At 41.8% G+C, this 22,195-nt stretch overlaps 1 protein-coding gene across 7 annotated transcripts in view; it reads left to right on the top strand.

Moving 5' to 3' along the window:
• Positions 1-22,195, top strand: part of PPP2R3A (protein phosphatase 2 regulatory subunit B''alpha) — a 435,163-nt gene that overhangs the window by 328,865 nt on the left and 84,103 nt on the right. For 6 of the 7 annotated variants that reach the window (XM_029615753.1, XM_029615752.1, XM_029615758.1 and 3 more), the window contains 2 exons: positions 86-172; positions 8,875-9,031. In XM_029615753.1, the coding sequence (XP_029471613.1) occupies positions 86-172; positions 8,875-9,031 (244 nt within the window). Of the gene's footprint in view, positions 1-85; positions 173-8,874; positions 9,032-10,677; positions 11,288-22,195 lie in introns of those variants that run through there. The other variant, XM_029615755.1, reaches the window with a different exon arrangement.

The following is a 22,195-nucleotide window of genomic DNA, read 5'->3' as shown; positions in this document are numbered from 1 at the left end:
TGTTCGCATTGGTAAGGGGAGGGGGTGAATTGAACATTTTTAGCCTGGATTCTCAGAACTCTTGTCTTGGTTTTACATGCTTCAGGTTATTCAGAGAATATTCTACACTGTGAACAGATCATGGTCTGGCAGGATCACCCTGACCGAACTGAGGAGAAGCAACTTCCTGCAGGTGCGTCACTTCCCCTAATCTCAGTTCTTCGTTCAGGGCTCAAGTAGTACCACCATATCCCCAAAATATACAGGGCTTTCCATTTTACAGGGAACAAACATGAACAGTTTCCCCACTGAGACTAAGTACTGCATGTAAATATTGAAGAAATTACAGATGTACAGAATAAGAGATGATGCATAAGAGACAGAGCCTCAGGTCAGCTTAAGTAGGACCTGGTTCCATGTCCTAAGGAATAGATGAGTCTGGCCTGGCTTTTTACCTCCTGCTGGGGATGGCAATTTTGAAAAGCCATCTACATAGGTAAATTGGCTGCTTGAAAATAGGCCACTCTCCTTACGGATAAATAAACACATCACACGTGCATGTACTTTTACCCAAGTTGAGAAAAGGCATTCCTGTGGTCAGAGTTGGGACAAGGAATGCTATAACATGTGTAGTAGGGATGTACATTTGTTTCAAATGAATGCAAGAATTATGAGTGGAACAAGCATAAACTGGCCTTCTATGAACATGCTCAAAAATTGTGGAGTATTTTCATATTCATGTAACCCCCTCTCTGATTTAAGGGCCAGGAAGGCAGGGGCACACAAGGGTCCTGGGACCAATTCCTAAAGTTTCTTCCTCTCCAGGGGCCCCAGGATAGGATTCTTTCCAATTCAGGAGGACAAAATCCTTCAAGGCCTGAGAAGGATAGGGTGACTCTTAATTTGTTGCCCCGGCAGATTTGAATGTGGAGGTTTGGGAGGGGTCCAGGGAGGACTTTGTTGGGCCTGGGCCCCAGGCTGGGTTACATTTGTAGTGGGATCTGAGGGGCCAGGGAAGTCCCAGCTGGGCATGGGAAGGCCTAGCTAGGTGCCCCATTCATGTGTGAAAGGTGAGAGGGCACTTCCACACATGAGCTGTTTTATTTTTTTTTAATCTTTTTTTGTTTGTTTGTTTTTGAGGGGAGGGAGTTATAGTTTAATTCTTTTGATTTGGTAAACTAGCCAAAGCAAAAAAAAAAAATGAAATGAATAACAACAAAAAAAAGCCTCAACTGAAAAAAAAAAGAATCAAATCAAAAATATTTGGGGGCTATACCCCCTAATGTGTGGTTCTGCATTTTCAAAATTGCACAAACTATTTGAGAAAGAAAAAGTTATCTTCAGAAAAAACAGGTGCAAATCTCTCTGTGATACATTTTACCGTAGGCAATTCTCAAAAGGAAAGTATGCCTGTGTTCATTTTCTCATTGTTTAACTCTGAAAATACATTGAAATGGCAGTTACAAAGACAGGTTTGACTCACTTGTGGTAAATAAGCTCTGCTGAGAGTCAGAGTCAGGGATGTGAGCCTTTGGGCTGTGACGTGGTTGACGCAGCGTAGCAGGAAAACCTGTTAGGCCTACGCTGACAGCAGGTGGACTAGCTCTTACAAGGACTTGGGTCTAAGGCTTCACCTATACCAGCGCTGTTCCCTCAGGTTGAGCCCTTGGGTTCCACAGGACAGCAGGGCTTAGGCAAGAGTCCTTTAAGGAGCAGTCAGTAAAAGTTGAGTAGAGGGCTGAGGTCCAGGCAGGCAGCGAGCAAATGGTGTCGAGGTCCAGGCGGAAGTCGGGGCAAGTGGAAAGCAGGCAGGCTCGAGGTCCAGGACTGGGCAGGCAGAGATTAGGCAGTGTCAAGGTTCAGGATGAGGACAGGGCAAGTGACAGTCCAAGGGCATAGATAGGGTCCAAAGCCAGGGTCAAAACCAGGTATCAGGCAGAGACGGACAGCAAGGCCAAGGACAGGGGACCAAGACATGGATGAATAATGCAAGGCAGGGTAAGGCACAGATAAATAATGCAGGGCAAGGCACAACAAGAATGGGCAAGGAGACAGCAAGGCAAGGCAAAGAAAGCAGTGAGACAAGGCAAGCACAAGACAGCAATAGCAACACACACAGCAGGAGCAGGAGGACCTGTTGCTGAGGCATCAATTCATAGTGCGGTGAAGATTTAAATACCCCGCCACAGAACGTCAACAGAGCACGCTGACTGAGGGTTTTCCCACCATGGGGTCTTTAAGAAAATCTGCGCTGTGTGTGTGCATGCCTAGGATGCCCCAGGCTGATGCAGCAGGATGGCATCTCAGTGGCATGTTGAGTCACGAATATAGGGATGAGTGCGGCTGGTCATGGGACATCCTGTGGCCGGCCAAAATGTTACAGTCAGGACCACTAAAGGCTTCACAGTAACATGACTGGGCAGTCAGCCATTAACTACTAGGGTGATACTACTGCTGAGAGTTCCAAACACAGAATCTTAAAGTTGTTTCTAAATGAGACCAACAGAAGAAACCTTAGAGTCATGTTAGTGCAGAGTGTTTAGGCATGAAGGTGATTTCACTGAGAGATAGTAATCACTGAATATGCTACAGTGCCAGACCAAAGAACTATGCCTCTACTTCCACATGACTATTCCTGAGGAATATGCTCATGATTGTGCCTCTGCTGCAACATCTTATGACTGTGCTTCCTCCTCTCACACTGCCATTCCTTGATACTATTTCCATGCCTCCATGCAACCATTCATAAAAACATGAGGGCAGAAGAAGACCACATGGTCTATCTAGTCTACCCATCCACACCAACTACTCAGCTTTACAATCCCTGCCACCTCCTCAGAGAGCCTCTATGTTTATCCCATGCTTTCTTGAATTCATATACTATCCTGGTCTCTACCAGCTCCATAGGGAGGCTGTTCCATACAGCCTAGAAAACAAAAATGAGGTATCCATACATATTCATTCATATATATAAATCCCAATTAGGGAGACAGTATAGTGCAAAAATATATAAAAAATATTAACAAAACATGTTAATTTATTTCCCAAAGAACTAATTTTACATCCATTATTTGAAAATCCTTACACTCACAATAGTATAATGTCTAAAATTACACATTAGCGTAATAATTCAAATATTCACACCACAAACAAATCATCATGCAACCATTCACACTTCATACCCCATACATACCATTCATAGCACATAAAATTTATTAATCTAAAAAGCAACTTCACACCCTTTCACAAAATGATACAAAATAATATAAGAAAATTGATGTTGATGTTTTTAAATAATTGTATAATAGAGCTGTTCAGCTCAATTCTTTATATAGGACAAAGTCCTTCAAAAACGGAAAAAACCCAACTCTACCATTGTTCATGTGCTGTCACAATCATTCTTCCAAGTGAATAATATTCATATAGTAGCTGATTCCAAAAAGTTCTTGGAACAGGAGTTATAGTGCAGAGTTTTTCAAAAAATCAACACATTTATTTATTTATTTTATTGATTGATTTTATATACCGTCGTTTGGACGAACCATCACAATGGTTTACAAATTTAGGAAAAGGAATAAAAACATAAAATTATAAAAATGAAACAATAATAGTATAAATATATAAAATCTGAAAATCAATAATACTAAGAGATAATAACAATATTTACTGTATTTTTCGCTCCATAAGACACACTTTTTTCCCCAAAAGTGGGGGGAAAATGTCTGTGCATCTTATGGAGCGAATATAAAAAAAATTTAATTAACTACAACCCCCCATCCTCCTGAACCCCACCCCCCCGCCCCAAGACTTGCCAAAAGTCCCTGGTGATCCAGCAGGGGTCCTGGGAGTGATCTCCCCCTCTCGGGCATTCAGCTGCCAGTAATCAAAATGGCGCCAGTAGCCCTTTGCCCTTACCATGTGACAGGGGCTACCGATGCCATTGGTCAGCCCCTGTAACATGGTAGGGGCAATGAATGGTCCACGCCATTTTTTAAGATGGCGCCTGGGGGGTCAGGAGGGTAGGAGTTGTAGTTAATTAAATTTGAAGGGTTGCGGTGGAGTTTTTTTTTGGGGGGGGTTCCACAAAATAGCATGATAAAAGTTTTTCGATCTGGAAAGTGGACCGAAATGGCCCTCCCCAGACCCAAAAACGAAATGGGGATGAAAAAAAATTGTATGTACACCCATCGCTCCACAAGATGCACAGATGCCCGGGAACAGAGCCAGTTTAGCACACCATTTTTTTTTTTTATTTTGCCCCTCTGAGTCCTAGGTGTATCTTATGGTCAGGTACGTCTTATGGAATAAAAAATACAGTAAATAGATAAAATACAGATGAAATAAAATATGTAATAAGAGCAGATAAGATAATAGAATCAATAGATTTAAATAAAATGAGATAGAAATAAAAGAGCTGGTATATTAAAGAGGCAGACTGTTATGTGATTTGCTCTGGTTCTGTATAAGCCTTGTTAAACAGCCATGTCTTTAGTTCTTTTTAAAACAGTTTTAAGTTTGCTCACAAACGGAGCTCAGGGGGCAAGGAATTCCAGATTGTAGGTCCTGCGATCGAGATGGCTCATGTGAGCTGAATGTATAGAGGGTATAGTAAGTAGTCCCTTGTTGGCAGATCTTAGGTTGTGTTGTGGTGTGTGAAGCCGGATGGATGCATTCACCCTGTCAGTTTGCTCTTCATATATGATTCTGTGTATAATACATAGAATTTTGTAGTCTATGCGGAACTTCACAGGTAGCCAGTGTTGAACTCCCAACAGTGCCATTAATAAATATTAGGTCCAAAGTATGGCCATCTTTATGAGTGGGGCCAGTAATAATTTGTTCAAATCCAAGGGCAGAAAGTGAATCAATAATAGTTTTAGAAATGACGGAGCGCAGAATGGAATTCATGTGTAGGTTGAAATCTCCTAAGATAATAGCAGGCTTTTCTGGGTTCAAATTGCTAGTGATTACTTCAATAACTGGGGAGCTATTATGATCTAGTAGTTTCGGTGGACAATAAATTAAACATATTTGTAGATTATTTGAGTCGAATAAGGCTAGTTCATAAGGTTCATAAGGTATCATTCGTAGACAGAATTCTTTTTTTGCAATCAGCATTAGGCCACCTCCTTAACGATTTGGCCTAGGAATTGAAAATATTTCATAGTTTGAGTTAGTAATCTGATTAGTCAGGACTATGTCTGTGCTTTTCAACCATGTTTCAGTAATGGCAATGATACTAGGTTTTCTGTCCTGTATTAGATCGGAAATCAGTGGAAATTTTTTTTTTAACTATTGAGCATTAAATAATAATAAATACAGGATTAAAAGATTACTGACATTAGAATGACTTTTGCAAGGAATGCTAGTCAAAAAGCGGTTGTGAACTGTTCTTACATTATGTCTTAGGGAGTTCTTTCTGTTGAAATTTATGCCGGTCCAGTAATTTCCATGGTTTAGACAAACAGGAATTGGGGTGTTAGGAAAGGAATACATGATTTTCCTCAATTATCTAAGAGGGAAAGTACGAGAGTCAGTTTTAGGCATAGGGGCGCACAAAGGGGCAAGCCCCTTTTTCGCACTCTTTTGGCATGTGACGCCTGGCACACAGTGCCTCTGGCCCACTGGCCGCACTTATGACCCCCTCGGTGCCCTTGATGATGTACTGGGAAGGCGGAGTCAGCAGCCAAGGGAGGACGTGGCACGGAGGATGATCCGGGGGCTGGAGGGAGTCCCAGCAGCAGGAGAACTGGTGGCCTCTGATGTCAGTTGAGGCAGCAAATCACTCTGGAGTACCAGTAGATGACAGGAGTAGTCCCAAACCGGCCTGCTGGCCACACGCAGCAGACATCGATAGGAAGATAATTTTAATCCCAGGGAGGGCGAAGTGCAACGAGCAAACTACTTCGACTCACTTATCGCTGCTCAAATCTAGCCAACCCCTATGTTGGCCATATAGCTCAATTCTTATTTCTTGCCTTGGTTCACTTCCTATTTTTTGTCAACCCCTTCACTGGCCCCAACATGTTTTGCCATAACGGCTTCTTCAGGGGAATTAATACCATTAAACCAAAGTCCCTTGTGGTGGAATCACTAAGAATGGAATACAAACATTAAAAACACATAAATAATAACAAGAACTAACAATACCCCAAAAAAAGTAGAAACAAAAAACCTTACATACTTGTGAACAACTGGATAGGTAAGCCTCTCCACGCTATAATGAATGCCACTAGACGTGCATAACCAGATCATCTTAAATACCCTCCCCAAGATTTAAATTATGTTATGAAATCCGATGGCTGCACACATGTGCGCCGGATTTTAAAATCCGTGTGCGCATGTGCGGGTGGCATGCGGAGGGAGGGTGAATTTTTGAGTAATACACATGGCGATGCAATCGGGCTTCCCCCAGTTTCCTACCCCCCTGCCTAACCTTCCTTCCTTTTCCCATCTTTACCCTGACCCTTAACCCCTACCTAGCTACCCAAAATTTTATTTTACCACTTACTACTCCTCTAGAACAAGTAGTTTCTGTGCACCAGCCAGCTGCCAGTGTGTGCTTCCCTGGGACAGTGGCTAATGATAGTGTAATAAGTTGTTTCTATCAGTGGGTTTTGTAAATAACATAGTAGAAAGGCACTCACCATTCTGTTGCATCAGAGGTGGACCCTTGGGCCAAGGTGGAGGTGCCGCAACCCATAGGTAGTGACCTAAGGGTCCCCACTGTCGGCAGGTAGAGTGGGCTGAAGATAGAGGCCGCTGGAGCTTCACCTATACCAGCCCTCGTTCCCCGCGGGTTGAACCTTTGGATGTCGAGGCCGGCAGGGCTTAGGTGGGCCTTGAGGTTGGTTCGTGAAGTAAGGCGGTTAAGCCCAGAGACAGCAGTCGATAGGTGGCTTAGTCCTACCCTGGACAGGGTTTGGTACAGGAACTCAGGCACCAATGGAACAGGAGGTAACTGGAGGCGCCTGAGCAAAGAAAGGCCAAAGCCTTGTAAGTCCACGTCCAGGAAATAGGCTGGAGGAGGCATCACTGACAGGCTGGAGCCAGGGCTGGCAGCAAGCAAAGGTTGTGGCAAGCAATGTAGAACTCTGGACGCAGAGTAATCTGTAGCGTAGTCGAGCAAGGCAATGGTCAGGGCTCGGAGAAGGCAGGCGTAGTCAATCAAGGCAATGATCAGGACACGGAGAAGACAGGCGTAGTCAATCAAGGCAATGGTCAGGACACAGAAGGCAGGCGTGGTCAAACGTAGCAAAGCTCTATTGTTGGAGATAGGCTGAAAAGTAGTCAAACAAAGCCGAGTCAAAATCCAGAAAGTCATTCCAACACACAGATAGGGCAGGAACGAGGAAGACAGGAACCGGGAACCACAGGAGACAGGAACACAACGAGGAGACGATTCTCTATCAGCAACGAGTTCTCTGAGTATGAGGAAACCTGTTGCAAAGCAATGCTATGGAGCAAGGCCTGAGCTTATATATTCTGAAGAGTCTGACGTCAGCATCCGGGGCCGCAGCCTGGTTCCCGCAGCAGGCCCTTTAAAAGAATTAGCGATGCTCACGTGCCTAGGGAGGGGCGCGGCGCCGATGGCGGCGTCTCTCTGCAGGCCATGCGGAGATGCCCAACGAGCAGGGACATCTTGGCTGGCAACACTGGGGACCGTGGCAGAGCCGGAGGCACCAGAGGCGACCCAAGGTCAGAGCTGGCGGCCCACCGCCGCCACTGAAGAGGAACCATGAGCTGGAGTCCGTACAAGAAGGTGAGAGGGCCGCGCCGTGGGTCTGCCATGGGCGGCATGCGTAGCACATTCTTGATAACCCATATGTCTAAAAAAGAAACTTTATATGAATCAATCTGGTGTGTAACAGTGAGATTAGGAATTAACTATTAAGATATGAAAAGAAATCCATAAACTCCCATTAGAATCATATCATATACAAAAAATATCAATGTAATTCACCCATAATCATACATTGTTCCAAAAAGCAGAAGAGTAGACAAAGCGATCTTTGAACTGGGAAACACATAGGCATGCCAAATCAGAGGCCATCATGGCCCCCATCGCAGTGCCTTTAATCTGTTTATATATGTCTCCACCAAATTCAAAAAAATTATCAGTTTTTCACGTTTTTGAAGGACTTTTGTCCTATATAAAGAATTGAGCTGAACAGCTCTATTATACAATTATTTATTTATTATTTATTTATTTAATATATATTTCTATACCGGACTTCATTTAAACATTGATTTTCTTATATTATTTTGTATCATTTTATGAAAGTTGCTTTTTAGATTAATACATTTTGTGTGCTATGAATGGTATGTATGAGGTATGAAGTGTGAATGGTTGCATGATGGTTTGTTTGTGGTGTGAATATTTTAATTATTACGCTAATGTGTAATTTTAGCCATTATATTATTGCAGGTGTAAGGATTTTCAAATTATTATTAATGTAAAATTAGTTCTTTGGAAAATAAACTAGAAGGCCATATGGTCTTCTTCTGCCCTCATGTTTTTATGAATGGCTGCCTGGAGGCAGGGAAATAGTATCAAGGAATGGCAGTGTGAGAGGAGGAGGCACAGTCATAAGAAGTTGCAGGACTATGTTTTTGCAGAGCTTCTCATACACACACTCAACCAAGGCATGTGTTCATTTCCTACAAATTCTCCCCCATACTGCATGAACAGCAATATTCACAGGTCCTCCAAATCCCCATTGCCTGACACTTGGTACCAAATACGTATGGCATACACTGCATTCTTTTACATGTTTAATTATTGTCACTAAGAGCTATATGCTGTACTGTGCTATTGCATGCTCTGCCTTTGATAGGGAGGAGGAGGATTAATTAATAATAACCTAGTTGAGATCCATGTTTGTGTGGTTGCAGACTCTGGCACTCCTGGAAGAGGAGGAGGATATTAACCAGATTACAGATTACTTCTCCTATGAACATTTCTATGTAATCTACTGTAAATTCTGGGAACTAGATACTGACCATGATCTCTACATAGACCAGAAGGACCTGGCAAGATACAATGACCATGGTGAGTGAAAACACATCCTTTTCCCTTGAAGCAGCCCTGCACAGATAGGAGGAGAGAAACATACATCCACACCCTATTCCTCCTCCCCCCGCAGACTTCTGCAGACAGACCGGCCGATCCAATATTAACCCGCGGTTGGATGCGGGTTTTGGATGCGTGTCCATAATCCTTTATCCATAACGGGATTAGTGCATCCAAAAACGCACGTCCAACCCCCCACGAAACTAATAGTGCTCATCACATGCAAATGCATGTTCATGAGGCCATTAGCTATTCTCCCCAGATCCAAAAAAAAAATGTGCATGCGACCCACACATTTTTACGCTTAGAAATTAACACTGGCCCAGAACAAGTGTTAATTTCTGAGCAGCCCAAAAAAGTGTTCAGAAAAGCAGAAAATACTGCTTTTCTGTACATCTTCCAATGATATTAAGTTGGAGGAACCAAAAGGTTTAAAAAATTTTTTTTTTTTTTTTTTTAAGTGTGCTGGCGGTCAGGTTAGGAAAAGGGATGCTCAATTAATGAGTGTTCATTTTCCTAACTATCGCTGTGCACTGGTTAGGAAAATGGACACTCGTAAAATTGAGCGTCCATTTCCCTAAGCTGCTGACAGCTGACCTCTCCTGGGCACTTGCTGCCAAGGAGGTGTTAGGAGTGCACATTTGTCTCTAGCGCCTCCTTGGCAGCGCAACCCCTCATGTAAATATTCTATTGCGCGCCCAGGAGAGGTGGCTGGGCACGCGTTAGGGAAGTGGACGCTCAACACTGAGCGCCTGTTTTCTGCATGACTTTATTAGTTCGGCCTGAGAGACCTGGGACACAAGAAGAGGAGAAAAAGTTATCCTCAACCCTTCAACACAACATTTTGTAGAATGAGGATGCGGGAGGAGAATGAGCACACATCCACACTCCACCCCAATAGTATAGCATGCATTGTTAAGGAGAGTCAGATCACAGTGGGATGGTAAGCACATGTCCACATTTCTCCTCTGCTGCATTGTGTATCACTTTGCAGAGACCCAAGACAAAGGGGAAGAGTTACCACATGTCCATCTCCCTCCCCAATTTCAGGACCCTACATGGCTGTGGCATTACAGGGAGAAATTGAGTAGGGGCAATGCATGAGCGTGCAGCTGTATAAAGGTGTTTTACCTGTTCAGGAATTTAGTTTCCTCTGCCTGATACATCTTCTGTTGACTGTATATTACATTGGCTCTGGAGAACCTCCTAGAAACTCCACTTTGTCTGAAGATGCATAGTTCACTTCACTCACACAGATGGATGTTGTCATCTGATGATATTTTCCAGAGCTTTCCAGCTAAAATGTGATCTAGACATGCACAGTGATTTCCGTGTTCCTGCGGCCAAACAGGAGGCCTTAGTTTGTCTTTTTACATTTCGGAGTTCCACTGTGATCGCTATTATTTACAGTATTATGTTTTCTTTTAATTCCAGTTTCCTCTCTTTTTTAGTTAGGTTTCTCAACATTGTAAAAGTTTCTTTCTTTTTTAGTGTACCAGTCGGGCCCTTTTTGCAGTCATTTCTGACAAGCCTTGTTGGTCTCAGACTCCCTTTTATGCTATTAGACATCTATCTGCTTATAACTCTTTTCAATTTCTTGTCATCCATTTTTCTGGCAATGGTAGAGAAGAGAAATGCCCAAACTTCAAGCAAAAGATGTCCATCATAAGACCTGTTGCAAATATTTGAATAAGAATCATGTGTCATTGCAGCATCTGCTCTAGGATATCGCCAAGGGTCATCAACATCTGCAAGATGAGAATGTGGCCTCATCTTGAAGAAGTTAAGAAATATCATTTTGGCATTAAATATACCAAAGCACATGGACAATGGAGCTTTGTCAACTCCTGGAGGCTTAGATGTTCCAAGAAAGGTATCCAACTCCTTTTAGGATGAAGTCCAATAAAAAGAAAAGTCTCATTCTTTCAACTCACTTCAAGTAGCAGGCTCTGAGCACTCAAGGATGGAACTGAGCAGAAACAACTGTCTAGGGCCATCAAAGGAGAAGATAAATCAGCACTTGCATGGCTGCAAGAGCAGAGAATACTGAAGTGTGTAATTCCTTCCCCTAAGTGGCTGTATGTAGAGGAAAACTCCATTTCCCATCTATCTATTTCCTCATACTCCCAGAGATAGCAGTATCTTTCTTTATTCCACTTAGTTAATAATGTTTATTGACTTTTCTTCCAATGTTAGGTTTCATATTAGGTACTACTACCCAAGAAAGAGATCTAGGCGTCATAGTGGATAACACATTGAAATCATTGGTTCAGTGTGCTGCGGCAGTCAAAAAAGCAAACAGAATGCTGGGAATTATTAGAAAAGGAATGGTGAATAAAACGGAAAATGTCATAATGCCTCTGTATTGCTCCATGGTGAGACCGCACCTTGACTACTGTGTACAATTCTGGTCGCCGCATCTCAAAAAAGATATAATTGCGATGGAGAAAGTACGGAGAAGGGCAACCAAAATGATAAAGGGAATGGAACAGCTCCCCTATGAGGAAAGACTAAAGAGGTTAGGACTTTTCAGCTTGGAGAAGAGACGGCTGAGGGGGGATATGATAGAGGTGTTTAAAATCATGAGAGGTCTAGAACAGGTAGATGTGAATGGTTTTTTTACTCTTTCGGGTAATAGAAAGACTAGGGGGCACTCCATGAAGTTAGCATGTGGCACATTTAAAACTAATTGGAGAAAGTTCTTTTTCACTCAATGCACAATTAAACTCTGGAATTTGTTGCCAGAAGATGTGGTTAGCGCAGTTAGTATAGCTGTGTTAAAAAAAAAAAAAGGATTGGATAAGTTCTTTGAGGAGAAGCCCATTACCTGCTATTAATTAAGTTGACTTAGATAATAACCACCGCTATTACTAGCAATGGTAACATGGAATAGACTTAGTTTTTGGGTACTTGCCAGGTTCTTGTGGCCTGGATTGGCCACTGTTGGAAACAGGATGCTGGGCTTGATGGACCCTTGGTCTGACCCAGTATGCCATGTTCTTATGTTCTTATGGTGTAGACTTGCCTTGGATTGATTATAGAGGCAATATTATATTTTCAGTTTTATTGTCCATTCTTTTTCAGATTATTCCTATTTGCTTTTTTGACACACAAGTGCCTTCTCCATAATTCAGAGTCTGATCTTAAAATTAACTATATCACCTTAGTGCAATGGGCATATACCATTATTCTGTAAAATGGAGTCTGCTTTTTGTATGACCCTTAGTTGTAAGATCCATGCAGGGATTGCCTTCTTTCAGTACACCCACAATGTTATGGGACCTTAATGTGTTTTTAGCTCAGCAAAGGAAAGCCCCTTTTGTGCCTCTGGCCATCTTAGAAGTTAGATACTTGAGCCTGGCACAGTGTTGCCAGGTACTTATGAAAGAATAAGTGTGCTTTGCCAAAAAACAAGTCTAAAACACACAAAATTTAAACTGCTTTTATTAGAAAGTATTTACACACAGAAAACACTTTAAAAAATACTTTTGTGAGTGTAATGGAGGGAACGATTTTTTTGACCTCTCACAGTTAACTAAATAAAAGGTCTGACTATCGATGACAGCAGCAGTCCTTCTTCATCCTCTGTATTGTCAGCATTGCCACGAGACATATTTTCATGGAATCGCTTCAGCATATTACTGGCTGGCACGAAGTTGGTACGGCAAATACCCTGGCATCTCATTCCATAATGCACTTGCAATATTGCCGAAAGAGCTCCATTGGTCTTTGCAATCTTGCTCACACAGATATTGCACCGAACCAGTCCCAGAATGGATCCTTAAAAAACTCCAGTTATCACTCTTCTCTCTTCAGAGTAGGTTCCACTTACCACTATTCACTGACAGATCAAAGGCTGCCTGGTTTGCTCTCCCAGAGACTGATCATTATATTAGGAATGTAAATAAGGGGCTAAAATTTAGTTTCTTACTTTTGTTTTGTAGGGTATTGGCCCTTTAATATGGCAGGCTCAAGGGAAAAATAAAGAGAGGATACTTTTGCGGCTGCTGCTCTTTTCCTCCTGTTGGATATAATTAAGCATGATTGTCTACAGGGAGCTGACCAAATGCTGCAGTCACGATCCCCATACTGACAACTGGGGTTGGGGGTATGGTGGAAGAGTGAGAGGAAGTTACAGCAACAGCCAATCAGAGGTGACAGGAACAGCAGGACAATTCTGGTCGCCGCATCTCAAAAAAGATATAGTTTCACTGGAGAAGGTAGAGAAAAGGGCGACCAAAATGAAAAGGGATGGAACGGCTCCCCTGTGAGGAAAGGCTAAAGAGGTTAGAGCTGTTCAGCTTGGAGAAGAGACGACTGAGGAGAGATATGATAGAGGTGTTTAAACTCATAAGAGGCCTAGAATGGGTTAATGTGAATCAGTTATTTACTCTTTCGGATAATAGAAAGACTAGGGGGTACTCCTTGAAGTTAGCATGTGGCACATTTAAAACTAATTGGAGAAAGTTCTTTTTTACTTAAAGCACAATTAAACTCTGAAATTTGTTGCTAGAGGATGTGGTTAGTGTAGCTGTGTTTAAAAAAGGATTCGATAAGTTCTTGGAGGAAAAATCCATTACCTGCTATTAATTAAGTTGACTTAGAGAGTAGCCACTGCTATTACTAGCAATGGTAACATGGAATAGACTTAGTTTTTGGGTACTTGCCAGGTTCTTATGGCCTAGATTGGCCACTGTTGGAAACAGGATGCTGGGCTTGATGGACCCTTAGTCTGACCCAGTATGGCATGTTCTTATGTTCTTAGGTGGCAGTTACATTAGCCCTCAGAGTCAGAGCTTCAAGACCTGTAACTTATTCTCCTTCTGCTTAATTCCATCATATCAGGGTAGTGCTGCACATGTACTCTAAATGTTGGCCTATGTTTGTGCTGTACTGCCACCTTAATCAGTCAGTTGTCTTTTCAACATTTTCTTAAGCTTTATGCCAAGAACAAATTCTACACAGTTTGGATTGTAAGAGACAGGTCACCTTCTACCTGAAATGAATTAAACCCTTAGAATGCTCACCAGATCTTGTTTCTTGTTGCCCCGTAAAACCTGGTTTTGCTATTTCAAAGAGAATTCTGTCTTACTGCATAGTATACTCACTATTCTTCACATACATCCAAGCACATTTGATTTTCGAAGGGCATGTCAAGTCAGGACCATGGTGGCCCATCTGCGGTATAACATGGATTACAGTTCACAACTTATATCACACTGAGCACAACATCTGGAAAGCTGTATACACTAATGCTCATAGTATGGGAAATAAAGTCCCAAATTTAGAGGCAGCTATGGAAGAGGGTGACATGGATTTAGTTGCGGTAATAGAAAAGAGGTGGTACACAGAGAACCATGACTTGAATATAATTATACGGGTTATATTCTATTCAGAAATAACAGGCTAGGAAGAGAGGGAGGAGGAATGTAACTATATATATAAAAACAATAATATTAAAGCAACAGAATTGCAGGGCTTATGAGGTAAGGAGGCAGCACTGTGGGTTAATCTGAAAAGAGAGGATGGAACATCCATTTATATAGGTGTGATATGCATCCTCCTTTGCAGGCAGAAGAAATGTATAGAAATTTCAGTGAAGACATTCACAAAATTGCTATGTAAATGAAAGTGTTATTGTAAGATGATTTCGGTCTGCTGGATGTTGATTCGGACATCCCGACTGCAGTGTCATCTAGAAGCAGGGAGGTTTTGGATTGTCTGCATTCTGGCAACTGGTAACAGAATCAACAATTGAGGGGGAATACTGAACATGGTGCTTACAATTGGGGAGAGTGTTTCTGATGTCATAGTGGGAGATCACAGGCCAGGCAGAGGTGATTCATTCAAAGGCAAGGATCCTGGACTTCAGAACAACTAACTTTGTTAAGATTATGTAATACCTCAAGGAGGCATTAACTGGATGGGATAAGCTAGAGGAAGTAGAAGAGCAGTGGGGAAAACTTAGATATTGCAAGAGCAACAAACCTTTTTGTTTGAAAAATAAACAAAGATAAGAGGAAAGAGAGGCCATTGGCTTTCTAAAGTCATGGCTGGAAAGAGGAGGCATAAAAAGGTTAGCATTCATAAATTACAAGAGATTGCAGAAAGAGGAAGACAGACAACAATATCTGGAAAAGCTAAAATAATCTGGGAAAGTTATCAAGCGTGAAGGGGCTATTACAAGAAAATATAGCTAATATGGCAAAACAGGAGGACAAGACCTTTTTTATTTTTATTAGCGAAATACGGAAGTGCAAACATGGGATTGTAAGACTCAAAGGTAAAGGGGGAAATATGTAGTGGCTGACAAGGAGAAAGTAGAATTGCTTAACAAATATTTCCATTCATTGTGCTCGTTGAGGAAGGGCTTGGAGTAGAACCACAGAAAATTGCCACAAATAGGAATGGACATGAGTTAGATCTCAAACGAGTTTCAGAAGACTGTTTGCGAGGGACTAGCAAAACTAAAACTAGATAAAGCAATGGGGATACATCCAAGGGTATTAGGAAAGTTCTGACAGCTCCACTGTCTGACCTTTTGAATGTTTCTTTAGCGTCAGGAGTAGTTCAAAAGAACTGGAGACAGGCAGAGGTGGCTGCTCTTCAAAAAAATGAAAGTAAGGAGGTGTCTGAGAACTACAGGCCTGTTAGTCAGACCCTCATGGTGAGTAAATTAATGGAATCATTGCTAAAATAGGGAAAAGTGCAGTTTCTAGAATCCAGTGGATTGCTGGATCCCCAAGGCATCCTGGTTTTACCAGAGACAGGTCTTGTCAGATGAATGTAATCAACTTCTTTGACTAGGTTACTAGAGTTAGATGAGGGGGAGAGCGCTTGATATAGGGGTAGATTTTAAAAAATAGCGCGAACGCGTACTTTTGTTCGCGCACCAGGCGCAAACAAAAGTACGCTGGATTTTATAAGATACGCGCGTAGCCGCGCGTATCTTATGAAATCCGGGATCGGCGCGCGCAAGGCTGCCGATTTTGGGCAGCCTGTGCGCGCCGAGCCGCACAGCCTGCCTCCGTTCCCTCCAAGGCCGCTCCGAAATCGGAGCAGCCTTGGAGGGAACTTTCTTTTGCCCTCCCCTCACCTTCCCCTCCCTTCCCCTACCTAACCCAGCCCCCCGGCCCTATCTAAACCCCCCCACCCCTACCTTTATCCATGGATTTACGCCTACTGGAGGCAGACGTAAATCCGCGAGCGCCAGCAGGCTGCTGGCGCGCCAAGACCCAACCCAGGGGCTGATCCGGAGGGCACGGCCACGCCCCTGGGCCCGCCCCTCAAACGCCGCGTCACACCCCCGAAACGCTGCGTCATTTGGCGACGCCCCGACACGCCCCTTTTTAAAAGCCCCGGGACTTAGCGCGTCCCAGGGCTCTGCGCGCGCCGGCGGCCTATGCAAAATAGGCGCGCTGGCGGGCGAGGGCCCTGATCGCGTAAATCCGGCCGGATTTACGCGGGCAGGGCATTTAAAATCCGCCTGATAGTGTACTTGGATTTCAGCCTGGTCTTTGACATGCTTCCACATAGCCAACTTACAAATAAACTGAACACACTTTTTGTGGGCCTTAAAGTGACTTACTAGGTTAGAAACTGTTTGAGCAGGAGGCAACAAAGTGTAATGATAAATGGAGTTCACGTCGAGGAAAGGGGGGTTACCAATATTGTGCCACAGGGATAGGTCCTCTATTTATTTCTGCTTAACATTTTTGAAAGCAATATTGTGGAAGGTTTATCAGGAAAGGTTTGCCTTTTTGTGGATGATACCAAACTCTGCAACAGGTTAGATTCTCTGTAACTTCTCTGGAAAAATTGAGGAGTGATCTAGTGAAGCTTCAGGAATCGTCTATAATCTGGTAGCTAAGATTTAATGCTAAAAAATGTAGGATCATGCATGTAAGTTAGAAAAACCCAAGGAAGCACTACAGTATAGAAGGTAACGTTCTGCTGGCACAGAATAGCAGATGGCTCTGGAGGCGATCATAACTAGTGATCTTAAGGTGGTCAAACAGGTAGATAAGGCAATGGCCAAAGCCAGGTGGATAGGAAGAGGAGTAGTCATCAGGAAAAGGAGGTAATACTGCCTTTCTGTAAGTCTTTGGTGAGACCTCATTGGGCTTACTGTCTATAATTATGGAGACCACACCTTTAAGAGGATATAAATCAAATAGAGTTGGTCCAGAGGACAGCTACTAAAATGGTCAACAGTCTTCATCATAAAGCATGTGGGGACAGAAATAAAGATCTAAACATGTAAACCCTGATACAGTGGTTCTCAATCCAGTCCTTGGGACACACCGAGCTAGTTTGGTTTTCAGGATAAGCACGGAGTACATTTTATGCAAATCAATCTTATTTATTTATACATTTTATCCTGCAAATCCAATAAATTGATCAGTGCAGTTAGCAATATTACATATGTAATAATGGTACACATACACAGTAAAACTTGACAGAAAAAGAATAAATACAGCATTAAGTATACAATTTATTTATATGCTTGCTTAAAATATAAAGCTTTTACGTTTTTCTGAAAAATTAAAAGATCGGATTCCCTTCTCAATTTGTCAGGCAATGTATTCCATAAAGCTGGATCTGCGATTGAAAATGCTGTAAGTCGAGTTTTTTATAACATATCTATGAAAAGATGGTACGGTAAGCAAATTTTGATTAGCAGAATATAAAGACTGAACTGGAATATGTGCTGTCAAAAGCTCAGATATACAATAAGGGCTATCATTGTGGACTACTCTATGTACTAATGTGAGAATTTTAATTTGAATTCTCTAATGAATTGGGAGCTAAGGTAAAGCAATAAGCCTTGGGGTAAATCCTCTTATAACAACGCACCCTTGATAACCATTACAGCAGCATTTTGCACCAGCTGCAATACATGTCAAAAAACTTTCGGAAAACCCACACAATAATCTATTTTACTCAATACCAATGCTTGAATCATAGTTTCTAAAATCCTCCCGAGTAATATACAGCTTTAATTGCCTTATCAATGTCAACTTTAAAAAAAGATTCTTTAGCAACTGCTTTCATCTGAGATTTAAAAGTTAAATGGGAATCTAATTGTATACCCTGACCTTCTTGTGAAATAAGCAAGTTAATATTACAACTGAGTCAGATTCTCAGGCATAGGGCTTTTTTCCCCATTGATTCACTGAAGACTTTTCCAAATGTAGACACAATGAGTTTGATATTCAAATGCTACTTAGCCAGATAAGTGGCAGCCACTGAATATCCGTCTATATTCAGCAGTCGCCACTTAGCTGGATAAGTGACTTATCCTTTTAAGTAGCCATCCGGATAAGCAATAGGCCTAACTGGAGGGTGCTACTTACTTGGCTAACTTACCCCTAGATTCATGTTTCTGCTGTATTTATAGCAGAATGATGAGTCGCAAAAAAAAAAAAAAGGGGGCGGGGGGCAATAGTGGGCAGCCGGCCGCATCGTGGCAGTGTGGTTTCACCCACTGAGGTGTGGCCATGCCGCACACTATCGTCCCCATAGCACCAAGGGAAAAGGTGGTGTTATTTCCCGCGGTGCTGCCGGCAATAATGTAGAAAACATTATCGCCAGCAGCGCTGCCGGGCCATAACCCCGCCCACACTCATCCCCGTCCCCTAATTTGCATGGCATCGCCGCGATAGGGCCATTATCATGTGCGATAAGGCCCTAATGCAAACCATGACGGCCCATCGCAGAATAAAGAATGATCCAGTAAGTCAGATAAGCAGCTATTTTCAGACTTATCCAGTTAAGTTAACCGGATAAGTTAGACCTGCTCCATAGACTTATCTGGCTAAGTTACAGCAAATACGGGAATATTCAGCAGCATAGCCATGTTGCTGAAGATTCCGTGTAAGTTAGCTAGATAAGTCTTATGCAATTAACCTACTTAGCTGGCTGTTTGCTCTTATCTATTCTGACTTATTAATTCAAAACAACATTTAAGATATTCAAATGGCAAGCTCTCATTAGCGTTACATAAAGACAGTAAAGTGAATATCATCTTGTATATGTAATAAACCTAACAAAGATAGAAGTCATCCCAGTGGCTGCAAATAGATATTAAATAAGAACCCTGAAAAACACTGGAATCTTAAAACTTTCCACTGTGAACAGTTATCATTAACCCTTACCTGTTGTCTTCTATTGGTCATGAAAAGAAGTACACTAGGCAAGAAAGCTTTCTCCTATCCCTAATGAACAAAGTCAAGCCATCAAAATTTAATGGAAGACTGTCAAACACTGCACATCTATCCAGTTTGACTAATAGCACAGCAAAACTATTAACTTACAGTGTATTGAGTCTACTAAGAAAGTCAACAGCATCTCAACACCAAGAGCTTTTCTAAACCTATATGTCTTGCATCTAAATCCTGTGATCCTTTATGTAATCCTCTAATTGAATTAAGACCCATTTTTCTATAATTTTTATATAATGATGGAAGGTTTGACTTTGGTCAGTAATTAGATATTTCATTCTCTGAAACTGCTAAATTTTTCTACCCAGGATGAATAACAGCCTTTTTAAAAGAAATATATCAAGCATTATTCTTTCTTCCAGAACAATGTTAACAATTTTAGCCAATAGATCAAAAGTCATTCATTTCAACCCACAAACTATCCAGAAAGATCAGTGATCAATGTAACAAAAAGTGGATTTAAGTTCAGTGACTACCAATATTAAGTCACACAACATCATTACATAAGAACATAAGGCTTGCCATACTGGGTCAGACCAAAGGTCCATCAAGCCCAGTATCCTGTTTCCAACAGTAGCCAAGCCTGGTCACAAGTACCTGGCAGGATCCCAAGGGGTAGATAGAATCCAAGCTGCTTATCCCAAGAATAAGCAGTGCATTTCTGCAGCTCTACCTTAATAATTTTGCACCATGGAGTACAGAAGTGTTAATGATATTCTCTGTTTTATTCTCCATTCCTTTCCTAATAATCCCTAACATTCTATTTGCTTTCTTGGCTGCTGATGCACACTGAGCAAAAGAATTTAAACATATTTTCAACAATAACACCTAGATCCTTTTCCTGAGTAGTGACTCCTAATGTCAAACCTTGCATTATGTAGCTATAATTTCTGTTACTCTTCCCTAAGTGCATCACTTTGCACTTGTCCACATTACATTTCATTTGTCCACATTACATTTCGCTTCCTGTGTTAACTGGTTTCCCCCCTTGTTTATTGTAAACCGGTATGATAAGACCTTGTCTTGAGCATCAGTATATTAAAAGAACTTAAATAAATAAATAAATTTGCCATTTGCATGCTCATTCTCCCAGTTTTGCAATGTCCTCTTGCAATTTCTCACAATCCTCTTGCAATTTAATAACTTTGAATAATTTTCTATCATTGGCAAATTTGATCACCTCACTTGCTGTTCCCATTTCCAGGTCATTTATAAATATAGTAAAAAGCAGTGGTCCCAGAACAGATCCCTGGAGCACTCCACTATTCACCTTTCTATATTGAGAAAATTTACCATTTAGCCCTACTCTCTGTTTTCTATCTTTTAACCATTTGGCAATTCACAATAGGTACTATGTACTCATGATAAGTTTCAAAGTGAGAGTGCATATGGACTTTCTCTTTGAAAATCAGTGCAAAGTCCACAGATTTGTGGGTGAATTTTAAAAGCTCGGTGTGCAGCAAAATCGGGAAATATGCGAGTATGTCCAGCAGGCACGCACCGCACAGATTTTAAAAGGCACCCCGAGTACGTGAGCAAATACATTGCAAAAAGGAGTAGGATATGGGCTTGGTCTGGATGGGACACAGGCGTTCCGGGACTTCAACATGAAATGTGCACATAAGTATTTATGCGCACAAGTGCATGCAGGGGGATCCTTGCTGTGTAACTTTACTACTGCTATGGATGTCGAGTAAGTAATATAAAATCCTAGGCTAGACAGCAAGGTTTTTAAGGGTTGGTGCTAACAGGGTAAAAAGAAGGCTATTTAACTAGGGGGATTGGGAAGTCCTATCCCTTACCTGGGCGAACTAGGAACAAGCTGGGGAAACTGGTAATTGCATCAGCGTGCTTGTCTACTAAAATCCCCCCACTTTTGCGGTATAGGCTGCATTTGCATGCGCATGTTCATATAAAATTGTGTGCACATGTACACATGTTCAGCCTATATTATACCATGTGCACATATATGTTAAAAAATGGCCACATTCTTTGGCGCAAGCCAGCATACGCACATATATGTTTACCCATGCAGCTGTTTCAAAGTTTACCGTCAAAATGTACTCATATATTCTGTCCCAGTGCAGGCGGTTTGAAAGTTATCCTCTTAGAGGCCCTCTAAAAGGCTATTTTCTAAGGCATTTCCATGGAGAAGGCAGTGTTTTACCTGAAGAAATGGCCTTCTACAAAATTGTGTGTTTGATATGTAGGGACCTTCACTTTCAGTTTTTAAAAATTTTCCCCAGAAATGTACCAGCGTTTAGTTTAACAACAAAAACAGGAGAAAATCCGTGGCGAAAATGTAATCATTTTTTCTACTGATTTTCTGTCATTTTTGTTGGTTATATTAAACGCTGATGTACTCCCATGGAAAAAATGAAAATGAAAGATCCCTACTGAAATGCAGGTAAACTTATAGCTGTTTGCGCATGCATTTACCCAGACTAAGAGGAAGCATTCCTAGGAAGGGCTGGGGCGTGGCTTGCGTGTACTGCATACTTTTGGATTGGCCAGCAAAATTACCACACACATAATAGCAGGGGTAATTACATGTGTGCAGGTATAGTTGATGTGATTATTTTGAAAGCAAATTTGCATGCATAAGCTTGCTTTGAAAATTGGTGTAATATAGTTGTGTTTACTGCCCATTTTAGGTGGGCTGTTATAAAATTACCCTTTTTATGTGTGCTGGAGGAGGAAAAAAAGGCTGTGTGGACACTGCAGAGCAAATTTAACTTCCAGCCTCTTCTTGATAAAAAGCATGTAATAAAATATGCATATTTTCAGGTGCATTGAAAGGAGGTGTTCCCTGGGACATATTTAGGTCAGAGGAGGAAAAGTGCATTCGCAGATTGCATTTTCAGATGATTGCAACTTCCATCCACACAAAAAGCAGGTGCAAGTAATTGTGCATATTTGT

Source organism: Rhinatrema bivittatum, chromosome 9, assembly GCF_901001135.1.
Source record: "Rhinatrema bivittatum chromosome 9, aRhiBiv1.1, whole genome shotgun sequence".
Lineage (NCBI taxonomy): Eukaryota > Metazoa > Chordata > Amphibia > Gymnophiona > Rhinatrematidae > Rhinatrema > Rhinatrema bivittatum.
Note: the sequence above shows the minus strand (reverse complement) of the source record. Positions and strands in the feature narration are given on the sequence as shown.